We start from the raw sequence: 22,282 nt of genomic DNA on the forward strand, positions 1-22,282 counted from the left end.
ATGCACAGTCTCTCCCATTATCAGCATCACTCACATGAGTAGTAGGTTTTGTTTGCTTGTTTTTTGTTTTTGTTTTTTTAACCAATGTAGGTAGCTAAACCTACATTGGCACATCATAATTACAATAAGTCTGTAGTTTATTTTAAGGTTCATTCTTGGTGTTGTACAGAATATGGACAAATGTATAATCACATAAATATCCATCATTATAACATCACGCAGAGTATTTTCACTGCCCTAAATTCTCTATGCTCTCCCTATTCATCTCTGTTACTCCCAACACTGGCAACCCCTGACCTTTCTCTTTTTCCATAGTTTTGCCTTTCCCAGAATGTCATATAGTTGGAGTTATAGAATATGTGGCCTTTTCAGATTGGATTCTTTCATTTAATAATAATGCATTTAAGTTTCCTCCATGCCTGTTCATGGCTTAATAACTCATTTCTTTTTAGCACTGAATAGTTTCTGTTGTCTTGATTACCACAGTTTATTTATCCATTCAATTACTGAAAGATGTCATGGTTGCATCCAAGTTTTGGCATTTATGAATAAAACTGCTATAAACATCTGTGTGCAGGTTCTTATGTAGACATATGTTTTCAACCCCTTTGAGTAAATACAAGGAATATGATTGCTGGATTGTATGATAAGAGTATGTTTAGTTTTGTGAGAAATTGCCAGATAGTCTTCCAAAGTGGCTGTGCTATTTTGCATTCCCGCCAGCATTGTATGAGAGTTCCTGCTGCTCCACATCCTCTCTAGCACTTGGTGTTGTCAGTATTCTGGATTTTGGCCATTCATATAGGTGTGTAATGGTACTTCATTGTTTTAATTTGTGTTTCCCTAATGACATATGATGTGGAACATCTTTTCATATGATTATTTGCTATCTTCAGTTAGTTATCTGTTAAGGTCTTTGGTCCATTTAAAAAAAATTTTTTTTTAATTTTGAGTTTTAAAAGTTCTTCATATGTGTGTATATGGAGCAGTATAGTTGATGTACAATATTATGTCAGTTACAGGTGTACGACACGGTGGTTCACAATTTTTAAAGGCTATACTCCATTTATAGTTATAAAATATTAGCTATATTGGGAGTTCTTTGTATATTTTAGATAGTAGTCTTTAATCAGGTATGTCTTTTCAATATCAAATGTTTCCTTCCAGTCTGGTTTGTCTTCCAGTTCTCTTCATATTTTGCAGAGCAGAAGGTTTTAATTTTAATTAAGTCTATCTAGCTTATTAATTCTTTCTTTCTTTCATGGATTATGTCATTGGTATTGTATCTAAAAAGGCATTTCTATAGCCACAGTCATCTAGATTTCCTCCTATGTTATCTTTTAGGAGTTTTACAGTTCTGTATTTTACATTTAGGCCTATGATCCATTTTGAATTAATTTTTGTGTTTGGTGTAAGATTTTTGTTTAGGTTCTTTTTTTTTCCATATGGTTGTCTAGTTGTTCAAGCACCATTTGTTGAAGACACTACTTTGCTCCATTTTACTGCCTTTGCTTCTTTATTTAAGATCATTTAAGTGTATTTATGAGAGTCTATTTCTGGGTTCTCTGTTCTGTTCCATTGATCTATTTGTCCTTCCCTTAATGTCAATTTCTTGATTACTGTAGCTTTATAGTAAGTCTTGTAGTTGGACAGTGTCAGTCCAATTCCTGGCTGTTCTTCTCCTTCAATATTGTGTTGGCTCTTTTGGCTCTTTTACCTCTTTGTATACACTTTAGAATCAATTTGTCAATACTTGTAAAATAATTTGCTGGGATTTTGATTAGGATTACATTGAATCTTAGATCAATATGGGAAGAATTGACATTTTGACAATATTGAGTCTTCCATGAAGGTGGAATATTTCTTCATTTATTTAATTCTTTGATTTCGTCCTTCAGAGTTTTGTAGTATTCATCATGTAGTCTTGTACATAATCTTTGTTAGATTTATACATAAGTATTTCATTTTGGTGGGTAATGTAAATGTTTTTAATTTCAAATTCCACTTGCTCGTTGTTGATAGATAGGAAGACAGCTGACTTTTGTATGTTAACCATGTATCCTGCAACCTTGCTATAATCACTAATTCAAGGTTGCCTTTTTGCTTTTTTTTAGAGATATTTTAGCTGAGTATAGAATTAAAGATTGATAGTGGTTTTCTTTCAGTGATAGGAAGATGTTACTTCACTGTCATCTCACTTTACTGTTTCTGACAAGAAATCTGATGTTACCCTTATCTTTGTTCATGTATACATAACATGGTTTTTTTTTCCCTTTGATTACTTCTAAGATTTTTTAATCACTGGTTTGAGCAATTTGATTTTAATAGACCTTGGTATAGATTTCTTTGTGTTTCTTATGTTGGGGATTGGTTGAGTTTCTTTGATTTGTGAGTTTATAGTTCTTATCAAATTTGGAAAATGTTTGGCCATTATTTATTCAAATATCTGCTTCCCTCTCCCACCCCCACCTGACCTTTAGGGACACTGTTTACTCACATATTAGGCTGCTTGAATTTCCATGACTCACTGCTCTCTTTTCACTTTTTGCCTTTTTGTCTCTGTTGCTATGTCTTGAAGTTCACTAATCTTTTACTTTACTGTGTATATTCTGTTCTTAATCCCATCACTGTATTTTTTTGTCTTAGATATTGTATTTTAGGTTTAAAATACAATAGATGTTTAATTTGGGTCTTTTTATATCCTCTGTGTCTCTACTTAACTTTTTCAGCATATGGAATTCAGTTATAATAAATGTTTTAATGTCCTTGTAAGCTAATACTAACATCTGTGTTAGTTCTCGGTTGGTTTTGATTATTCACCTCATAATGATTATTTTCCTCATTATGGATTGTGCTTTCCTGCTTCTTTGTATGCTTGGTAATTTTTTATTAGATTCCAGCCATTGTGAATATTATCTTGTTGAATCTTGGCTGGTTTTCAATTCAGTAATATTCTTGAACTTTTTTCTGGGATGTGGTTATTTGGAAACAGTCCAATCCTTTGGTTCTTGCATTTATAACCTTTTAGGTGGGTTTAAAGTAGTGATCTGTCTGAGGCTAATCATTTTGTGTTACTGAGGAATGACCTTCCTGGATATTCTACCTCATGCTCTGTGAAATGAGCTTTTTCCTGTTGGGCTGGTGGGAGCAAGTACTGTTGTTGGCACTATTCTCTAATCCTTCTGGATTATTTTCTCCTTTGGTCCTGGGTGGTTTTCTCACTTCTATGTGCTTTTCAGTACTCTGCTGACTACTTGAACAGGGACCCTCCGCCAGTCTCTAGGGCTCTCTCTCTCTCTGCTGCTCTCTCCTCTTTAATATTTTCTCTTGTGAACTCTAGATGCCTTGGTTTTCTACAGCTTTAAACTCAGTCTCCCCAGCTCACTGTGTTTGATGAGTTTCATCTGGATTCTCTTTTCCTGCACTGCAGCCTGGGGCAATAAGGTAGGGGCAGTCATAGTGCTCACCTTCTTTATTTGCTTTCTCATAAGGACCACTGTCTTTTGCTACCTCATGTTCAGTGTTTGAGAACTTTTGTATCTATATTTTTCTGTCTTTTGTTCTTTAAAAATGGGAGGGTAAATCTAGTCCCATTCACTTCAACTTGGGTAGAGGTGGACGTTCCAGCTCTACTTTTTTTTTCTGCTATACTTCTAATTATCCTTTATTAATATAATTACATTTCTTGTTAATTTCAGTTTTTTTCTCTGTATAATGCAAGTTCTGCAGTTTAGGATTTGCTTGTTTAATGATGTGTCTGAAGCTTAGCACATTGTAGTCAGTTTTAATATTTTAATATTTATTTTAATACTTTAACATTAAAACATTTATTTGAATTTTTAAAAAATATTTGTTGTTTTAATACTGAATGGGAATACCAGATTAAGATAAAGTCCCTATTTCCACAGAGCTTTATGGCATATAGATGGGAAAGAGAAGTTATTTTATTTTATTGATAAGATTCTTCAGCAGATTTTTCTTAGCAGCTAATGGTGTTAGCAAAGACAGACTTTTAAAAGAGGAAGTGGCTGAATGTGTATGGTTATAGATACCATTTATTAAGCACTTATTGTATGCCAGTAATTGTTTCTTATTAAATTAACATACTGTAGTATGTATGTTTTCCCACAAAGGTAAATGACATATCTCAAACTCAGGTTTGTAGCCATCACATTTACCTTACTTACCTAGTAGGAAGTTAATCAGATTTTAAGATAAGTAGATTTAAATTAGTGTGCCAGCCCCCTGAGCATAAAGACTATCTTTTATTTATTTATTTTTTGTATCCTCATTTTCGTTGCTTTACATAATTACTGACTCACAGTAGCTACTTATTTTTGGAGAAGATAACAAAGTAGCCTACTAGACATAAAAGGCAAATTAATAGTTTATCTAATGTTGGATATCCTTTTGAAAGTAGTTTAAATGTGTATCTAATGATTTGCTTTGATTTCACTGATATGGAGATTTTTGTCATGAGAATATGTGAAAATTCGCTGTTCAGTGCCCAGCACATCTAAGTGTTCCATGAGTGCTTTTTCTTTTTCTTCTCCTGCTTTCAGAAAAATTGAGTAGCATTAGTCTTTTGAGAGTAAATAATACGGATATAGATTGTTTGGGAATTAAGAAGAAACATAACAGCCTGAAAGTCTTCATTTTAACTTTCAGTCATGTATTTAAGCTACTTATTTGTGAGTGATTACTAATCTCTTAAAATTAAATGTATTGAATATTTAGTGGCAAAATTCTATTATGTAATTATTGATATCTTTTAAAATCTTGTTTTCCTAGTAACAAAATTAGACAAGATAAATAATTTGCATTGTTTATGTGCAAAAGGTAACAAATTATATTTAACCTAATAGACTCAAATTTTGGATTACAACTTTCATACTGAAATACACGAATACAAAAATAGTTGACATATTCTACATCTCTGCATGGCTTACTTGAAAAATAGAAGCGATTGCTTTAACTGGATGACTATCAAAATGGTCAACACATATTGATGGGCTTGAGTGTGGTAGACAGTGAGTATGCAGATGGTGGTGTCTGTACCATTTGACATGAGATGGCTGAGTCTTTAAAATGATTTCAGTGGAATGGCTTTGGTGGTGTTGCAGTAAAGGGCATCCATTCAACCTCAGGTGCTGTACAGATGGCAAAGCCAAGCTAATATAGAAAAATGAGAAACAAGTGACTGTTTAATGTACAGGAATGCATGATATGCATCACAAATAAATGATGATATTACATGCAGGAAACCTAGCCAGATGGCTGTACATTAAAACACATGACTCCTTGAGAGAATTAAGTACAGGCAATTTGCTCAGATTTTCTGCAGGCCTGCTGCATATTATATTAGGATAGGGAGAATAAGAGATTAAATGCTTTATTTATTGAAAGTGTTTAGGTGAAGTTGGCAGTTATTTAGACATAATCTGATCTCCGTTAAGTATTTAAATTGTCTCTTTGTGGGGGAAAAAAAATAGAGAGGGTAGTTGGCTTGAAAAAAAAAATAATGTAAAGAGTAAGATTTGCTAGTGAGCCTGTAGAAAATATAACTGTCTTTTGGCCCATATTTTTCAGTTTTGTGAAGTTTTCCACTAGACAGAAGCTTAAATATTTTTGAACAAGTATGATGAAAGTATTTCTTTTTCTATATATGTTTTAATGAATCCAAGAAACAGTGACATAAGGAAATTTTAATGGGGGAAGAGTTAATGTGTTGAGTGCTGTGTGAAATGGGGCCATTTTCACTAGTAAAATATTAATTTTTGTTTTTCAGCTTAAAGAAAGTGGTTATTGTACAGGTCATGAACCAGATTCCCTGGAATTCAGCACTGTGGGAGGATGGGTATCTACTCGGGCATCAGGCATGAAGAAGAATATCTACGGCAATATTGAGGACTTGGTAAATTTTTTTCTAGTTATGTAATAATTGGTTAGTCCATAGGGATTATTATGAAGTGATTAAAGCCTTTAAAAATTGAGTTGGAGAGTTCCCCCAAAAGTGTACCCCTTTATTATAGTAACATTACTGTGTAGTAAAAACAGTTAAAACACACAACTGTCGCCATTATTTAAGAGTGCTTCTTTTCAAGTGACTGATATTTAAGCTTTATAAATGTGTCATAGTATCTGACTTATAAATGTATATAAATATAATTCTTCAAGTCTTGTTAAGCCTCGGTCTTCAACTCTACCAAGATTTTAGTCCATTTATTTAGGTGATCTTGTCATTTCTACTCTTTCATCTTACGAGATTTTTATATTTATTTTTCTAAAAAGGTTTTCTGTATAGAATTAAAGAGCCTGTTGAAAATGTTCCAGGTAGAGGCAGTGTGACCTGTAATGTTTTATGTGCATACCATTTTGTTTTAGCTAATTTGGTACCACTGCTCTGGGAATTAGTGTGATAGTGTAACTATAGGCATCCTGGCTAGGAATTAGGGGTCATTTGTTCCACTTGTAGCTTTTCCAGTGATTAATTGTGTGACCTTGTACAAATTGGTTCACCTTTCTAAACTTCAGTTTTCTACTCTATAAAATAGAATAATGTTATTTGTTACATAGAATTAGTATAAGGAGTAAAGGACATGAAATGAAAACTCTTAGCAGAGTCCTTGGTATGTAGTTGGTCTTTCATAAATGTTAGTTCCCTGTATCATCAATATTTTGATAACAGTTTAAAAGAATAATTTATGAGACTTTTAAAGTGGTGTTACTAACATTATTATTCCTAGAGCTATTTAGCTTTGTTTTTCAAATCTAATATTTCAATATTTTCATCAATGTCTCGTTGATAGAAATATTAAATCTTTGATGAAATATATTGATTCCTTTATAGTTAATACCCCCAAATTTAAGACTTTGTGTCTATATTATGAACACTTTAAAGATATCTACATTATTCTTTTATTTTTTAATTGAAGATATTTTAGAAATCACAATTTTCTTTTTGCAATTAAGATAACATAAATTTAGTTTCCGTGGAATTTGATCCTTTTGCTGTTAGATTATTAAAAGCTTTATCACAGTTAAGCACATAGTTGATAGACTGCTACATTTAGTACTGCTAAAGTGTGTAATTTATTTTAATCCTTTTTGGGGTTGTTTAAGGGCCACCAATTATAAGCATATATCTTAATGTATTTATTTGCATGTGTATATCTAGTTTTTAATATAAAAAAGGGTCATACTGTGTTTAATCTGCTCTTTAAACTATGTTATCAATATATTAACATGTAAATGAACTTAGGTTTGCACCGTCATTTTTTAAGTGTATGTAATTCTCTTATTGATAATTCATGGTTTATTTAGGTAATTCCCTATTAATGAGCACTTAAATTATTTTTTATTTCAAAATTATAGAAAGCAAAGGGGAAAATATCCTTTGTAGTCATTTCTTTAGCATACATCTTTAAGCATTTTCTTTGAGTAAGTTCCTAGAGCTTGAATGTTGGATCAAGTGTGTTTTTAGGTCCTTGGACCCTTACAATCAAATTACTCTAAAAATTTTGTGCCAGTTGACAATCTCACTAGCACTATGAGAATCTTTGTTTTACTGGACCTTTTATTTATATTTTTGTCTGAAGATTTTTTATTTCTTTAATTGCTAGTGAATGTAAACTTTTAAAATGTCCTCATTGGCAATTTTTATTTTTTTGTTTTATGAATTGTTTATTTATGTCCTCTGCTCATTTCCCTCAACAATAAATAGACTATTTTTATTTACCTGTCAAAAAACCATTTTTAAAATGTGTTGAGTTATTCCCTGACCATTTCTGAGGAAGTTTTTTTGATTGACCCTCTTCCCACAACATACTTTCTCACATTTGTGAGACATACCTGTACACATCTCTCTCTTGTCCTCTTTAACTCAATCACTGCATCTTCCTCTTCATTCCAGTTTTGACTCAATCATAATTAATACTTCATTCTTCTCACTCTTTTCTACTAAGTGGTTAAAGTAGTTAAGTTGAAGGTGAGGATAAGGCAAGAATAAATTTTTCTTTTTTTTAGATTTCTAAGCATCTAGAGCAATGCTTGACATGCATAATAGTGCTTCGTAAGTATTGTTAAGTAAATGAAAGAATGAACCTGTTACAATATGATCATTTCATATTTTTTCTGTCCTTCAGCTGTTTGCCATATGGACAACCCTAGACTAACTTTGGTTTAAAGAAATGTGTTCTTCAGTTTTTAAGCTGATGAATATACCTAGACCAATAACAATCTTAAGAATGATTTTTCCCTCTTTTAAAGTTACATAAAATTTATTGTTAGTGTAAGAATTACTAGAAGTAGAATTCTGAAGGAAAGCACCATTTATCACTTAAACCAATTTTTTAAAAGGAGTGTTTTATACAAGTATATATGCGTGTGTGTATGCACATACACACAGCGTTCACTGACAAATACCTAGAATTTACATCATGCATTGTATTAAACAGGTGGTTCATATAAAAATGGTAACACCTAGAGGTATAATAGAAAAAAGCTGTCAAGGACCTCGTATGTCAACAGGCCCTGATATCCATCACTTCATCATGGGATCTGAAGGTAAATATAACTGCGAATTTATTATGAAAAAATACAGGTTAATAATTCAGTTTTGTGAAAATCTGTGCTATCAGATCTTTGAAAGACACGTTTTGTATATTTAAAGAATTTTTTTTAAGTTTTATTACTTTAATTTAGTACTCTATAAAGTTTTTATTATGAGAACATCTTATTATACTTTCTCTTGTATTTTGCTTTTTTATGGTTTTTTAGAGCCAGCTTAGTCTTTTTAATGTTATTTTATTTTTCTTTTAGAGTTTTTAATCAATTTTAGTCAGAGTAGTTTTTAAGGTTTAAAATTGTTTACTTTAACATTTTACGTTATGGTACTCCCTAATCTTCTCTGAATTATCAAGGGGAAAGGACTAATAAAGTATTGTCTTACTGTCTTTCTGTAATTTTATCTTTTGTTATTTGCTATTTGATTTTTTGAAGAAGTAGAATTTAAAATTCTGTTGATTCACGTATCTTTTAAAACTTATGTTGGTCTTTTATTTTTCACTACTTAAGTAGTATTCTTTGCTTATTTACTTGATGCTGGGTAGATTAGAATATAGTTCTTCATCTTATGCAAAACATTGAATTTCTGTACCTATCAGAAAAAAAACTAACCTTCTTTCTAGTTTGCAAACCAACTGTTGTGTAGGCACTATGAGTTTTGTGGATAAGGTGAACATGGTTATATTTTTAAATTCTTAGAGTGGTAGAAAGGTATATCCCTTAAATTTAGAGAAATAAAATAAAACAAGTGTTTCCAAATTACCAGAGGAACTCATTACTAACGTCAGGAGGTGGTACAAGCTGTAAAAAAAGATTTTCTTAACATCTGGCTATATTCATGGATAAAAAGAGCAAGCTAGGATTTTGGGGCATAAATTCTAACTTTTGATGGTAATATCAAGGAAAAAATAACAAATTATGTGTCTTAGTGATACACTAGAAGTCAGCTATTAAGTTGATAACCAATGGTATAGCTTAGATATTTTTCATAACTAGTCACTAACCTTTGTCAAAGTATTTCACCAATTTACTTTCTTACTCCTTTTCTGATCAGTGTACTCTTCTGTGGAAAAACAGAACTACATTTCTAATAAGAAAAATAAAATGTTAAATTCCTGAAAAATAATATTATTCTCTCAAAAATATTATTCTAGAACTTCTTGTACTAATGCATCAACCAAGAGTTAACTAAAAGCATATAACTTTTTGCCATCAGATATCAAACTGAATAACATAAGTATTAAAACTGATAATTATTAATTTCACTATTGATGTATGCATAGTTGGAGTCGACTCTATAAATGTAAATTATCTTTTCAAGTAACCGCATCAAATATTTTTTTTTCTCCCATCAACTGGCATTTTAAAAATTCTGGTTGCTAGGTACTATGTTGACACACTCAAGGACACAGGTAATAATTGACCATTGTAATAGAATAAGATAATTTCTGTAATAGAAGTAAACAAAGGAGAAATATAGACAAAGGTCACATTGATGAGTGCATAGGAAGACTTCCCTAGAGGGGTCATGCCTAAAATGGTCCTTCATGGATGATAAGGAGAAAATAATTCCAGGAAGAGTTAAGGGAATAAAATGGGGATGGAGCTGCCCTGCAGAGGGAACTGCATGTGAGCAGGCATAGAAGTGAGAAAGAGCCATATTTGCCTATTTGCCTCATGAAGACTGCCAGCTTTCCAGTTTTAATTAGAACATAAGATTTAATTGTAGGGTAGAGTGGGCAGTAGATCTAGGAGTGAAGTGGTGAGAGTTATAGGGTAGAGATAATTTGGTCATTTTGTGCCTTTTAAAATAGTTTGAACTTTAACCAAAAGACTGGGCTACCTCCTTCAATAGTGAATTATTGCATGAATATAAGGAAGGCAAACTCATTATTATAATAAAGTAGGCAAATAAATATGATTTATTAAAAACATGTACTAGGGTAAATTACTGTATTTAAATGAGATTTTATTATAAATATCCATGCAAAACGCCATACTGATTTAAGAGTCTGAACCAGGAAGTCTTTCCAATCTAGATTTCTGTCCTGGCTTTACCACTTATATTTCTGTGACTTTGGGCATAGAGAATTACCTAATTTACACAATCTAATTAGCCATAAAATGGGGCTAATAAAAGTATCTATATTCATAAGCTTTTTGTGAGGATCAAATGAGATTATGCTAAGCAACTGATAAGCATGTAGTAAGTACTCAACAAATGTTAAATTTATTACTGTTGTTGTGGCTGTTTATTATAATGGCATCAGTGATCTTTATAAGTGTATTTATGGTCCCCGATCCCCATTTCTGTACTTCCATGGATGTATATGATGTCACATTGCCATGGAGTTGTTTGCAAACAGTTATATAAAGTGGATATAAAATATTAATATAATATGCATATAATCAAGTGATAAGTAATCTTAAGTAGTTTTATATTACTCCCTTGATATAAAATTCCCAGCGCAAAAGAATCAATAAATATAATAAAGCCCGACAGAAATGAGCCTCCTGTTGAAGTGAATTTAGATGTAAACATTTGTGATTGGCTTAATTTTAATGTAAGTCTGAATGAAGAGTTGTCCTCTGCCAAATTGCATTTGGGACCTGGATGGAGTTTCTTTTTACAGTGGGGACCCTCCCATCCCCCACCCCATGCTGTGGAACTCATAGCTGGTTAGTTGCACAGACTTGCCTTGATCACTTCATTAACCTTGCAATAATGCAAAGTCTCATTTTACTAATTTTTATTTTGTTAATTGCACAGTGTTATGGTGGGTTTTACTACTTTAGAGTGCCTACTATATGTATGAAGCCGTATGGGTGTACAGAAATTTAATTAGAATTTTGGTATATAATTAGAATTTTTTTAATTTTGTGTGTATGTGTTTAAAATCAACTTTTTGAATAAGCAATTATATGTACAAAATTAAAATACGGACATCCATGTACAAAATTCAAAAGGTACTGAAGGATATGTGGGAGAAAATCTGCCTTCTTTTCCTGTCTTTTAGGCATCTCCCTTGCCCAGAGTAAACACTTTTGCTATATATAAGCATATACGTATGTGGTTTTAAAAACACAAATGAGAGTTTACACTTTTTGCTTTAGACTTAATTTTATAAGGCTTACTCCAGATCATCACATTTGGAATCGTTTCATTCTTTCTGACAGCTACCTGATACTCCATTCCTTGAATGTACTCTGTTGTATTTAAGTAAACACTCATTGACTGGCTTTTAAATAGTTTCTAATTTTTTTCTTTGAATTATTTTTAGGTTTTATTATATGCAGTATTTCATAGAAATATTTTCAAATGACTTTATTTCTCAGATGAAAAGAAATGTTTCACAAAAAGCTGGAAACTTGGAGTTTAATTTTAAATAGAAAAATTTTCTTATCTAAAGTCAAGGCTTATATTGACCTTTTCCTTAATGAATTTCAACTTGATGACTTTTGAGTTTGAGCAAGTATTTATTAAACTTACCTGCAGTCTGTGTATAGATTAGAATAAATAAAACAGATGATACATGTCTTTAGGAGCTTATGCCTGACAAAATTTCATTTTATTTGTAGAAACAACTTTCAGCATGAGGTGTTAATTCTGAGATAATCAGGAGCTTCTAAAAATGTTGAAAAGAGTGCAAAGAATTACAAATAAGCTTGCTGATGATGTCAGGAGAGTGACAGAATAATTAGCAGTTTTAAAAGTTAAAGTGATAGTACTTGTCTTGGTAAGAGTAGATATAGTAATAATTCTGTGTTGGTGGATGAGGAAACAGTATAGTATTATAAGTTTATCTGTCAGCCTTTGCCTCGTTTCTGGCAGAGGTTAAGTTCTTTTAGACTCTTTCTGTATTCTAAGATACCTATTTCAAATTTATTTTATTTTATTTTATTTATTTATTTTTTAACCTTTTTATTCATTATTTTATTTTATTATTATTTTTTTGCTAAGGGAGGTAGTTAGATTTACTTATCTATTTTTAGAGAAGGTACTGAGGATTGAACCCAGGACCTTGTGTATGCTAAGCATGTGCTCTACCACTTGAGTACACCCTCCTCCCCAAGATACCTATTTCTAAAACTATCCCTATTTGTAAAGTGTATGACTCATAGCTCCTTGTTTAGGAAGATAACTCTGAAGTTTCCTTTGCTTTATTGAGATATAATTCTTATACCATAAAATCCACTCATTTAAAGTGTATCCTTTAGAAAGGATAGTTCCTAGGGTTAGTGTTTTGAGATTTTTTCTGAGCCCCAGAGGGGTTGGTCCCCTCGTTGTTTCTCCCCACACCCTGATTTTATTAAGAAATGATTGACATACATCACTGTATGTTTAAGGTATACAGCATGATGGCTTGATTTACATATATTGTAAGATGATTACAATATTTAGTTAACATCCATCATCTCATATAGACACAATAAAGAGAAAAGGAAGAAAAATTTCTCCTTGTGATGAGAACACTTAGGATCTATTCTTTTAACAACTTTTCTGTATGTCATACAATAGTGTTAACTGTAGTTATCACGTTGTACATTACATCCCTAATACTTATTTATCTTATAACTGTAAGTTTGTACCTATTGACGACCTTCCTCCAATTTTACCTCCCCTCAACCCTATGCCTTTGGTAACCACAAGTCTGATAGGTTTTTTTGTTTTTATGAGTTTGGCGTATTTTTATTGTTTATTTTTATTAGATTCCACATAAAGGTGAGATCATACAGTATTTGTCTTCCCCTATTTGACTTATTTCACTTACATAATGCCTTCAAGGTCTATCCATATAGTCACAAATGATAGGATTTCCTCATTTTTTATGGCTGAATAATATTTCATTGTGTGTATGCATGTACATACACACACACACACACACACACACACACACACAAAACAATGTCTTTACCCATTCATTGACAGACACTTAGGTTGTTTCTATGTCTTGGCTATTGTAAATAATGCTGCTATGAACATGGGGGTGCAGATACCCTTTTGAGTTAGTGTTTGTTTCCTTCAGATATATTCCCAGAAGTGGAATTGCCAAATCATATGGTAGTTCTTTTTAATTGTTTGAGGAACCTCTATACTGTTTTACATAGTGGCTGCACCAGTTTACAATCCTACTGACAGTGCATAAAGGTTCCCTTTTCTCCACATCCATGCCAGCATTTGTTATTTCTTGTCTTTTTGATAATGGCCATTCTGACAAGCTTGAAGTAATATCACATTGTTGTTTCAGTTTGCATTCTCCTAGTGACTAGTGATGTTGAATATCTTTTCATGTACCTGTCAGCCATTTGTGTACTTCTTTGGAAAAATGTTTATTCAAGTCCTTTGCCCATTTTTTAATTGGATTATTTGCTTTTTGCTATTGAGTTGTATGAGCTCTTTATATATTTTGGATATTAACTTCTTATCAGATATCTGGTTTGCAAATGTTTTCTCCAATTCTATAGGTTGTCTTTTCACTTTGTTGATGGTTTCTTTTGCTGTGCAGAAAGAATCTTTTTGGTTTGATGTAGTCCCACTTGCTTGATTTTGGTTTTGTTTGCTTATGCGTTAGGTGTGATTTCCAAAAAATGAGACCAATACCCACGTCAGGGAGCTTTTTCCCATGTTTTTTTCTGGGAGTTTCATGGTTTCAGGTCTTACATGTAAGTCTTTAAACATTTGAGTTAATTTTTTTGAGTGGTGTAAGATAAAGGTCAGGTTTCATTCTTCCACATGTCAATGTGCAGTTTTCCCAGCGCCATTTATTGAAGAGATTGTCTTTTCTCCTTTGAGTACTACTAGTTCCTTTGTCAAATATTGTATGACTGTATTTGCTTGGGTTTATTTCTGGGTTCTTTGTTCTGTTACATTGAGATCTGTTTGTCTGTTTTTATGCCAGTACTATTCTCTTTTAACTTCTGTAGCTTTATAGTATAGCTTGAAATCAGGAAATGTGATGCCTCCTGCTTTGTTCTTCTTTCTCAGGGTTTCTTTGCCTATTTGGGGTCTTTCGTGGTTCCATATAAATTTTAAGAATGTGTTTTCTATTTCTGTAAAAAATGCCGTTGGAATCTTGATAGGAGTTGTATTGAGTCTATAGATGCCTTTGGTTGTATTGACGTTCTAACAGTACTAATTTTTCTAGTCCATGAACAAACACAGGATACCTTTCCATTTATTTGTGTCTTCTTCAGTTTCTTTCATCAGTGCCTTAGTTTTCAGAGTAGAGATCTTTTACTTTCTTGGTTAAATTTATTACTGTGTATTTTACTGTCTTTGATACTGTTATAAATGGAATCAACTTCTTTTTTTTTTTCAGAAAATTCGTTTTTAGTGTATAGAAACGCTTCTGATTTTTATATGTTAATTTTTGTATCCTGCAACTTTTCTGAATTTTTTATTAGTTTGAACAGTATTTTGGTTGACTGTTTAGGATTTTCTATACAGTTGTTCCTCAGTATCTGCAGGGGATTGCTTCCAGGACCCTCTACATATACTATAATTTGCAAATGCTTGTTTGTTACGTAAAATGGCATAGTATACAGCCAACTGTATATAAAATCATGTCATCTACAACTGGAGATGGTTTTACTTCTTCCTTTCCAATTCTTCTGGCGTTTATTTCTTTCTCTTGCCTGATTGCTCTACTAGGACTACCCATGCTTTCTACCCAGGCAAACAGCTGACCTGCAGTTTCGCCTGTATATCCAACAAATTGTTTTCCCAATTGCCATTTACCACATCCTCCACTGTTTTCAAGAGCATTCTTAGACTTGAACTTCTTTATGCTCTGTTACAGATAATTTTCTTTGAAAAAAGATTGGAAACTTTTTTATGGCTTGTTTCTTCCTCTGACAGAATTTCTGAGCCAAGCCTCAGTAGTTGAGGGGTGGGAACAATGGCATGCTTTTGTCTGAGAACACCTCTGCTTTAGGAGCTATGTGCTAGGGGGAAGGAGGAAGGAAACTAGGTCTTGATTTGCTTATCCTGGTGAGATACCAGCCCTTTGCAAGCCAGGGCAAGAGTGGTTGGGACCTTAGTATTAGTGTACCACTCAAAGTAGAGCCTCTGTCCCACTAGTTAAGTCTGGGTACAAGAAATGAGCCCCTCCCCACCTCTTGGCTATACTCGTCTGAAACTTAGTCTCAAGAAAAGGTAGCTGAGGTTAGAGTGTTATATGGAATAAGATCAAAGCTTTTTACTGAAATTAAGAAAGTCTTCATGTATATATCTAAGAGAAAGGAAAATGTATGTCCACATACAAACTTGTACACCTATATTTATAGTAGCATTATTCATAGTAGCCAAAATGTGGAAATCATTGGAATTTTTAGCCCTACTTCTTGACCTCTCAGGCAGGAAGGGGAGAGGTGAGGAGTAGCTAGCTGGAAATTGAATGTCTCTCATGGTCAGCAGTTTAATTGATCATGCCTGAGTAATGAAGCCTCCATAAAAATCCCTAAAATATGGGTTTCAGAGAGCTTCTGGGTTAGTGATCACATGGAGGTGCTGGTAGGGTGGTGTCTCCAGAGAGAGCATGGAGACTCTGCACCCCTTCCCCCCATACTTTGTTCTGTGCATCTCTTTCATTTGATTGTTCCTGAGTTATATCTTTTTGTAATAAACTGGTAATCAAGTTGAAAAAAAAAAGTAGAAACCCAAATGTCCATTCCATACAATGAATAATATTCAGCAATTAAAAGTAATGAAGTACTTAACACATGCTATGACATGGATGAATCTTGAAAACATTTGAATGAAAGAAGCCAGTCATAAAAGACCACATATTGTAAGATTCTATTTATATGAAATGCCCAGAATAGACAGGTTTCTAGAGACAGAAAATAGATTGGTGAGATGTGTGATGGGGGAAATGGGTATGGGATTTCTTTTTTGTAGTGATGAAAATGTTGTAAATTTAGATTGTAGTGCTAGTTACATGTATCTATAAATATATTAAAACCATTGAATTTTACATTTTAAATGGGTGAATTTTATGGCCTGTGAATTATATCTCAATAAAGATGCTAAAATAAAAGAGAAAGTCTAGTCAAAACTCTTGATATCTTTTAAAATGTACAAGATACATCTATTTTTATTCAAATATCAATCAGACCAAACTTGCAGAGCTTTTGTGATTTTATGTCATAGTAGGATTGTATTTGCTATCTCAGTAGGAAATCATTTGTATATAGGACAAACATATTGTGATGTAATATAATTTACTTTTTGTGGACTCATAGTAGGTTTTGATCTTGAACCATATTGTATATTGACATTTTATTTTAGGTATATTATAAATTTATTAGAAGCATTGATTTTATGATATTTCTTACTTATTTCTAATGTTGTAATTAAGTTCTACAATTTCACATTTTCTTTTTGTTCTTTTTTCCGTGATTCTCAGAAAATTTACTCAGTAGTGTTAGTAATAATTTATTTAAGCATGGGAAAGCACCAATTTGAAAAAAAGCTTGGCTTTGTGAATACAACTGTTTTTAACAATGTCTCTTCAAATATTTTGGCATAGATATTTAGATCACGTAGTTATATTTAACTTGTTTTTTTCCTCTCTGGTTTGTCCCCCACTCCTCCATGCAATAAAGGAAAGGACATATGTTTCATTGGTGGTCCTCTTGTGCTAGCTATTTATGATAACTTTCGTCTCTGAAATATCTGTTTTTTTGTTTCTTCTAAGGGCATGTCAGTATTGCCTTTGTCTTTGTATAAATTCTTAGGAAGAAAGGTACATTGTAATAGTTCCTCTAATCTCTTATGTCATCTTAAAATCTCATAGAAGATTAGGTTCTTTTTGCCCCCAATAAATTGTTTTCACAGTAAAAATAGGCTCAAATATCAAAATATACTCTTGTCTGAATGCATATCAGATATAAAAACCTGTTTTTCGAATTTTTTTTCTTTTAATAAGTTGTAATACTTTAAAAACTATTTAAAATTAACTATCTTGGAGAAAGGTTATCTTAAAAATGTCTTAAAGTATTTATATGTAACTAAGAAAAATGTATTCAAAAGACTTTTTTTAGAAATTATAAAATTTGCCTAGTTTTTCTAGAAAGACTTGAGTGGCCATTATTCCCGACATAGAACAGATTAAATAGATTTAAATATGAGTAATAGAATAAATAGATAAAATAGATTTAAAATATGACTTAGAAAATTGGCATATGATATATTGGATTATTCCCCATTCTTTTTCAGGAACCCTTGGTGTGATAACAGAAGCTACAATAAAAATCAGACCAATCCCTGAATACCAAAAGTATGGCTCAGTAGCTTTCCCTAATTTTGAACAAGGAGTAGCCTGTTTAAGAGAAATTGCAAAACAGGTAAAAAACAAAACAACATCCACGTATATTTGTATTTTTAAAATTCTACTGCGTAATTGATTTTTGATATGTCACATATAACCTTTATATTTAGTTGTGTTGTATTTGTGGCTTTTACCCAGTTCTATATGAAAAGGTAACATTGTAAAATCATCCCTTTAAAGTGCAGTTGCTATTTCTTTCAGTAATTATACACCTATTTCTTGATTTAAAGAATGCTGTACGATTTTAACCAAGGTAAGATATGTACCTAGATTGATGGCTTCAAATGACTCTGTCTTTTATTGAATGTTTTCTTAAGTTATTTTTGGGTAAGATATTTTGTGATTAATTGAAGTCATGTTGAATTTTTCTTAAATTAAGACATTTATTGAAGTTAAAAGAAATGGCTGAGTATCAATGGCCGCAAAATAATGTAGAAATTAAATATAAGTAATCAAACTTTATCAATTCTTAGAATGTGCTGCTACCAGGGCTTACTTGTTTTATAGTATTACCTAAGCTAAGTCCTAAGTAATATAGTATAAAATAATATAATGTATTTAGCTATAAGTTAAGAATTTCCACTTTCTCCCCTCTTCTTTAACTTTTCACTGTTGAGTAGTACATTGGCTGTGGGTTTGCCATAGACAGCTTTTATTATGTTGAGATATGTTCCCGCTATGTCCACTTTGTTGGGTTTTTATTATGAAAGGATGTTGCGTTTTATCAAATGCTTTTTCTGCATCTATTTAGATGATCATGTGATTTTTGTCCTTTCTTTTGTTGATGTGGTATATCCCCTCCTGCTTTAAAAAGGGATATATTTTATAATTAAGAGTTTTAAAAAGACTAGATAATGCCAAATAATTTTATTTCTATGTTTAGTTGTGTATATCAGTGTGGAAATTCTTGCATTTCTTTAGACACTTGGTTTATTGTTTTGAATGACAGTGGTTTGTGAAAAATTCTTATCTCAGCATTTCCCAGCAAGGAGGAAGTCAGGGAATATACTCCAACCTTTCTTCTTGCTTTCTCCAGACTCCTAGAGTTCTCTAATACTTCCTGTCATCTGTACCCAACTTGAATCTTGAAGGCAAGGGAGCTTTCTGATGTGACCCATATAAATCAGTTTCTGGGTGTCCAGAAAAGGGTGGAGGGAGGATCTGATGAGATAGAAGAGTGATATCTAGCACGTATTCCATATTCATTGTGGCTTTTGGAAGTACTGGTATGGAAAGAGGTGAAGAGTCTTATCTTCCTACCATTGCAAGAGAACCACTATTAATGTTTCAAAGAAATTTAAAATGAGCACACAAAAAATGTTGTATTTACCCACATACTTAACCATTTCCAGTGCTCTTTATACCTTACATTCAGTTTTGCCTTCTGAGACACTCATTCTTAGTTTCCTGCTTTTAGGAAGGCCAACTATATGATCACCTAACCTAACAACGGCAAGGGTAATTTTTATAATTTCCAAGTAGCTTCAGTTACTTTTCATGAAATTGCTTCCGCCATCAATAGTTAGCAATATCCCCCTTAATGTTGATTGTCCTACTCCTAGGTGAGGAGAGAGTTTTAAGAGAAGTATAGCCCTGGAATGAACATTCTTAAACTTGTGGCAGGCTACTTTGGTGGTGTTAAAGTAGAAGTGAATGTTACTGAAATCCTTACATAAGAGCTACTAATTCACTCAGACTTCGAGGATAAAATGTTATGGTTAGGGAGCTAATATATATAGTAAGTATTATTCTGTGTTTGCTAAAATAAGATGGCAGTGATATTTAAAAGTAGAAATATTGAGTAAAGGAGAAGTGGAGATAAGTTTTAGAAGTGAATATCTGAACACTAAGCAGTAAAGTTCAAGTGTGTTGCGAGACTTGTTGCTAAAACCTTCCATCACTTAAAGGCCAAGGAAGTAACTTCAAAATTAAGATAACCCAGGTATTAAGAAATAAAAGAACTACTTGCAGATCCTTACAGTTTTGCCTGTGAATTCATACCTAGAAGAATGGGAAACTGGGATTTGTGTTTTTTTAAGAAAATTACTGTGTAAATTCACCAATTAAAAATCAAAACAAAACCAAATGCTTTCCATAGATTATATTTTCTGATTAATTTCAAATCTTCTTTAATGAGATTTTTTTATTCTGTTGTTTTCACTTTGTATTGTAATTCATTCTTTGTTTTAAGTACTTTTATTTACTATTTGTCTTTGTCAAGCTTGACTATTTCCCCTCAAGAAAAGCTTTACTATTAAAGATACAGTTTATATTGTCTTCTTTGTTCAAGTTTTCAATGACATTTTTTTTAATTGACCACTGTTGCTTCCATTTTTGGTGATAAAATAAACATGAATGCCAAGTTAGATTTTAAAAAAATTGTAGAATTTAAAACTAGTCTGATTTGTATGTATTTTCAACAAAAGATCTTAATGAGGTCACATTCAATCTATGTTGGCCAATTCTGCCGCTTTACAGTATCTCCACTCTGTAGAACAGAGGTTTAGTAGACTTGTTAAAAAGTGTTATATGATCTTTGGAATGGAAGTAGACATATTTTATGCTTTCCTCAGTGCTCCATCTGCTTTTCCACACTGCAAATACTCACATGTATCCGTCTTAAATTTCATTAATGAGAAATGATGTACAAATGTGTCAAAATCCTACATTTATAATTTCATTAAAATAGAAATGTTGTGTTTCAAAACATATAGTTGGTACAATTTGATGCAGTTTTTGTTACAATTTAATATGATCCTGATAGAAAGTAACAGATAAGAGCTATTTGTGCTAATGGAAAGCAGGTGGTGACATTTTTCTTCATCCTTGCATAAGTCAGTAAAAATTGCCTTTTATTTAAAAAAATTTTTTTGGATATTCACAATGTGATCATAACCTAAATTCACTACACAAAACTATATTGGATATAGATCTTGGAATAAAGATGTTGATTGATAAAAAAAATGCCATCTTGTGGTTAAAAACAAGATCAAAAAGAAAGCTCCTTTCTAATCTATAGTTTTAATGATTTGGTTCTGTGTAGTTAGTAATATACAGTTTTAGAGACATAAATACCACATGACTAGAACGCTTAAAACTGATTAAAAAACCTAGATAGATATATTGCTCTTATGAATTAAACAATTGCTAAGAGTAGTTATTGGTATTTGGAGATATTCCACTGTTTAGGGAAACTGCATGTTTTATTCTTGTTGTAGTGCACACATAGAGAGGCATTAATGTTTACCTTCCCTGGAAATGGGTAAATGTATTATGGTTTAGGGACATTTATATATTAGTTTATAGAGCGTACAAATCTCATGTGTCAAGAATGGTTGTGTATGTGCTGCCCTGCTTTGTAACAGTATTCTCAAGCAGAAAAATAGAGAAAATTACCAGATTTTGGCGCTAGTCACTGTTCAATTTGTGATTTGGAATTTCAGCTGACAACAAGAGAATTAAGATCCATTAAAATAGATGGTACATGGTTTATGACTGTGCCAGATTCTTGATTGAATAATGAATTGGCTGCTTTTAATTCCTCGCTGTCGTTTCAAAGCACTTCCATTTTTGCTGTATTTTCAGACTTGAGTTGCTTTTGAAATGGGAAACTGTATTTTGGATGAGTGTCTTGGAAAGGAGTGGACATGATTGTTCACAAATAGCAAAGTGGCTCTGTGTATATTTTTATCACTATTCTTACTGAAGGAAGTAAATTTAAGCAACTTTATACTGGCAGCAGAAGGATTCGACTAAGGTCACTTATCTGATCTTTGTCCATGTGAGGAATTGTCCTCTTTCTATATTTCACTGCCTTGTGAGGAACTAGAAAGGAAGATTTAGTAGAAGATTAATATGATTCTATCTCGTAAGTGGCAGTCCAGTAGAATCTCCAACTTTACTCAGTAGATGGGTAAGTGACTTCTAAGATTTTCTCAGAGAGTAGATTAACCTCAGGGGTGGGGGAGAAATTGTGTTTTTTAATCAGAATATCAGTATCAGATATAGTATTTTTTTATTCTCTTTTATTATTTGTTTTAAAATGATACTTATATTTTTCCAAGGTTTGAAGAGAACACTGAGTGTTGAAACAAGTTCAAAAGCAATTTTTAAGTCTTCCCCCACACCACCAATAAAAATTTAGGAGTTATGCCTTATGGTATTGAGAGACCAATTTGTTCCATTAAGAGGAAACACTGAGAATGTATGTGTGGCATGGACTATAGTATGCATTTCTCTGAAAACTGTATTTCTTGGTATCAGAAGTAGGATTTTTAGAATTATAGATTAAAAGGCAGCTTTTTCTTTTGACACGGGGTGGCCCTTTCTACCTACTATCACCTTTATTTTAAACAATTTTTAACTGATAGGGTATCTTTTTCTAG

The 22,282-nt window shown here is 32.3% G+C and overlaps 1 protein-coding gene across 2 annotated transcripts in view; it reads left to right on the forward strand.

The window, feature by feature from the left end:
* Positions 1 to 22,282, forward strand: part of AGPS (alkylglycerone phosphate synthase) — a 119,868-nt gene that overhangs the window by 49,485 nt on the left and 48,101 nt on the right. For both annotated transcript variants that reach the window (XM_010991217.3, XM_064484929.1), the window contains exons 9-11: positions 5,789 to 5,914; positions 8,457 to 8,565; positions 17,786 to 17,913. In XM_010991217.3, the coding sequence (XP_010989519.3) occupies positions 5,789 to 5,914; positions 8,457 to 8,565; positions 17,786 to 17,913 (363 nt within the window). The remainder of the gene's footprint in view (positions 1 to 5,788; positions 5,915 to 8,456; positions 8,566 to 17,785; positions 17,914 to 22,282) is intronic.

The sequence above is a fragment of the Camelus dromedarius genome, chromosome 4 (assembly GCF_036321535.1).
Source record: "Camelus dromedarius isolate mCamDro1 chromosome 4, mCamDro1.pat, whole genome shotgun sequence".
NCBI classification, from domain to species: Eukaryota; Metazoa; Chordata; class Mammalia; order Artiodactyla; family Camelidae; genus Camelus; species Camelus dromedarius.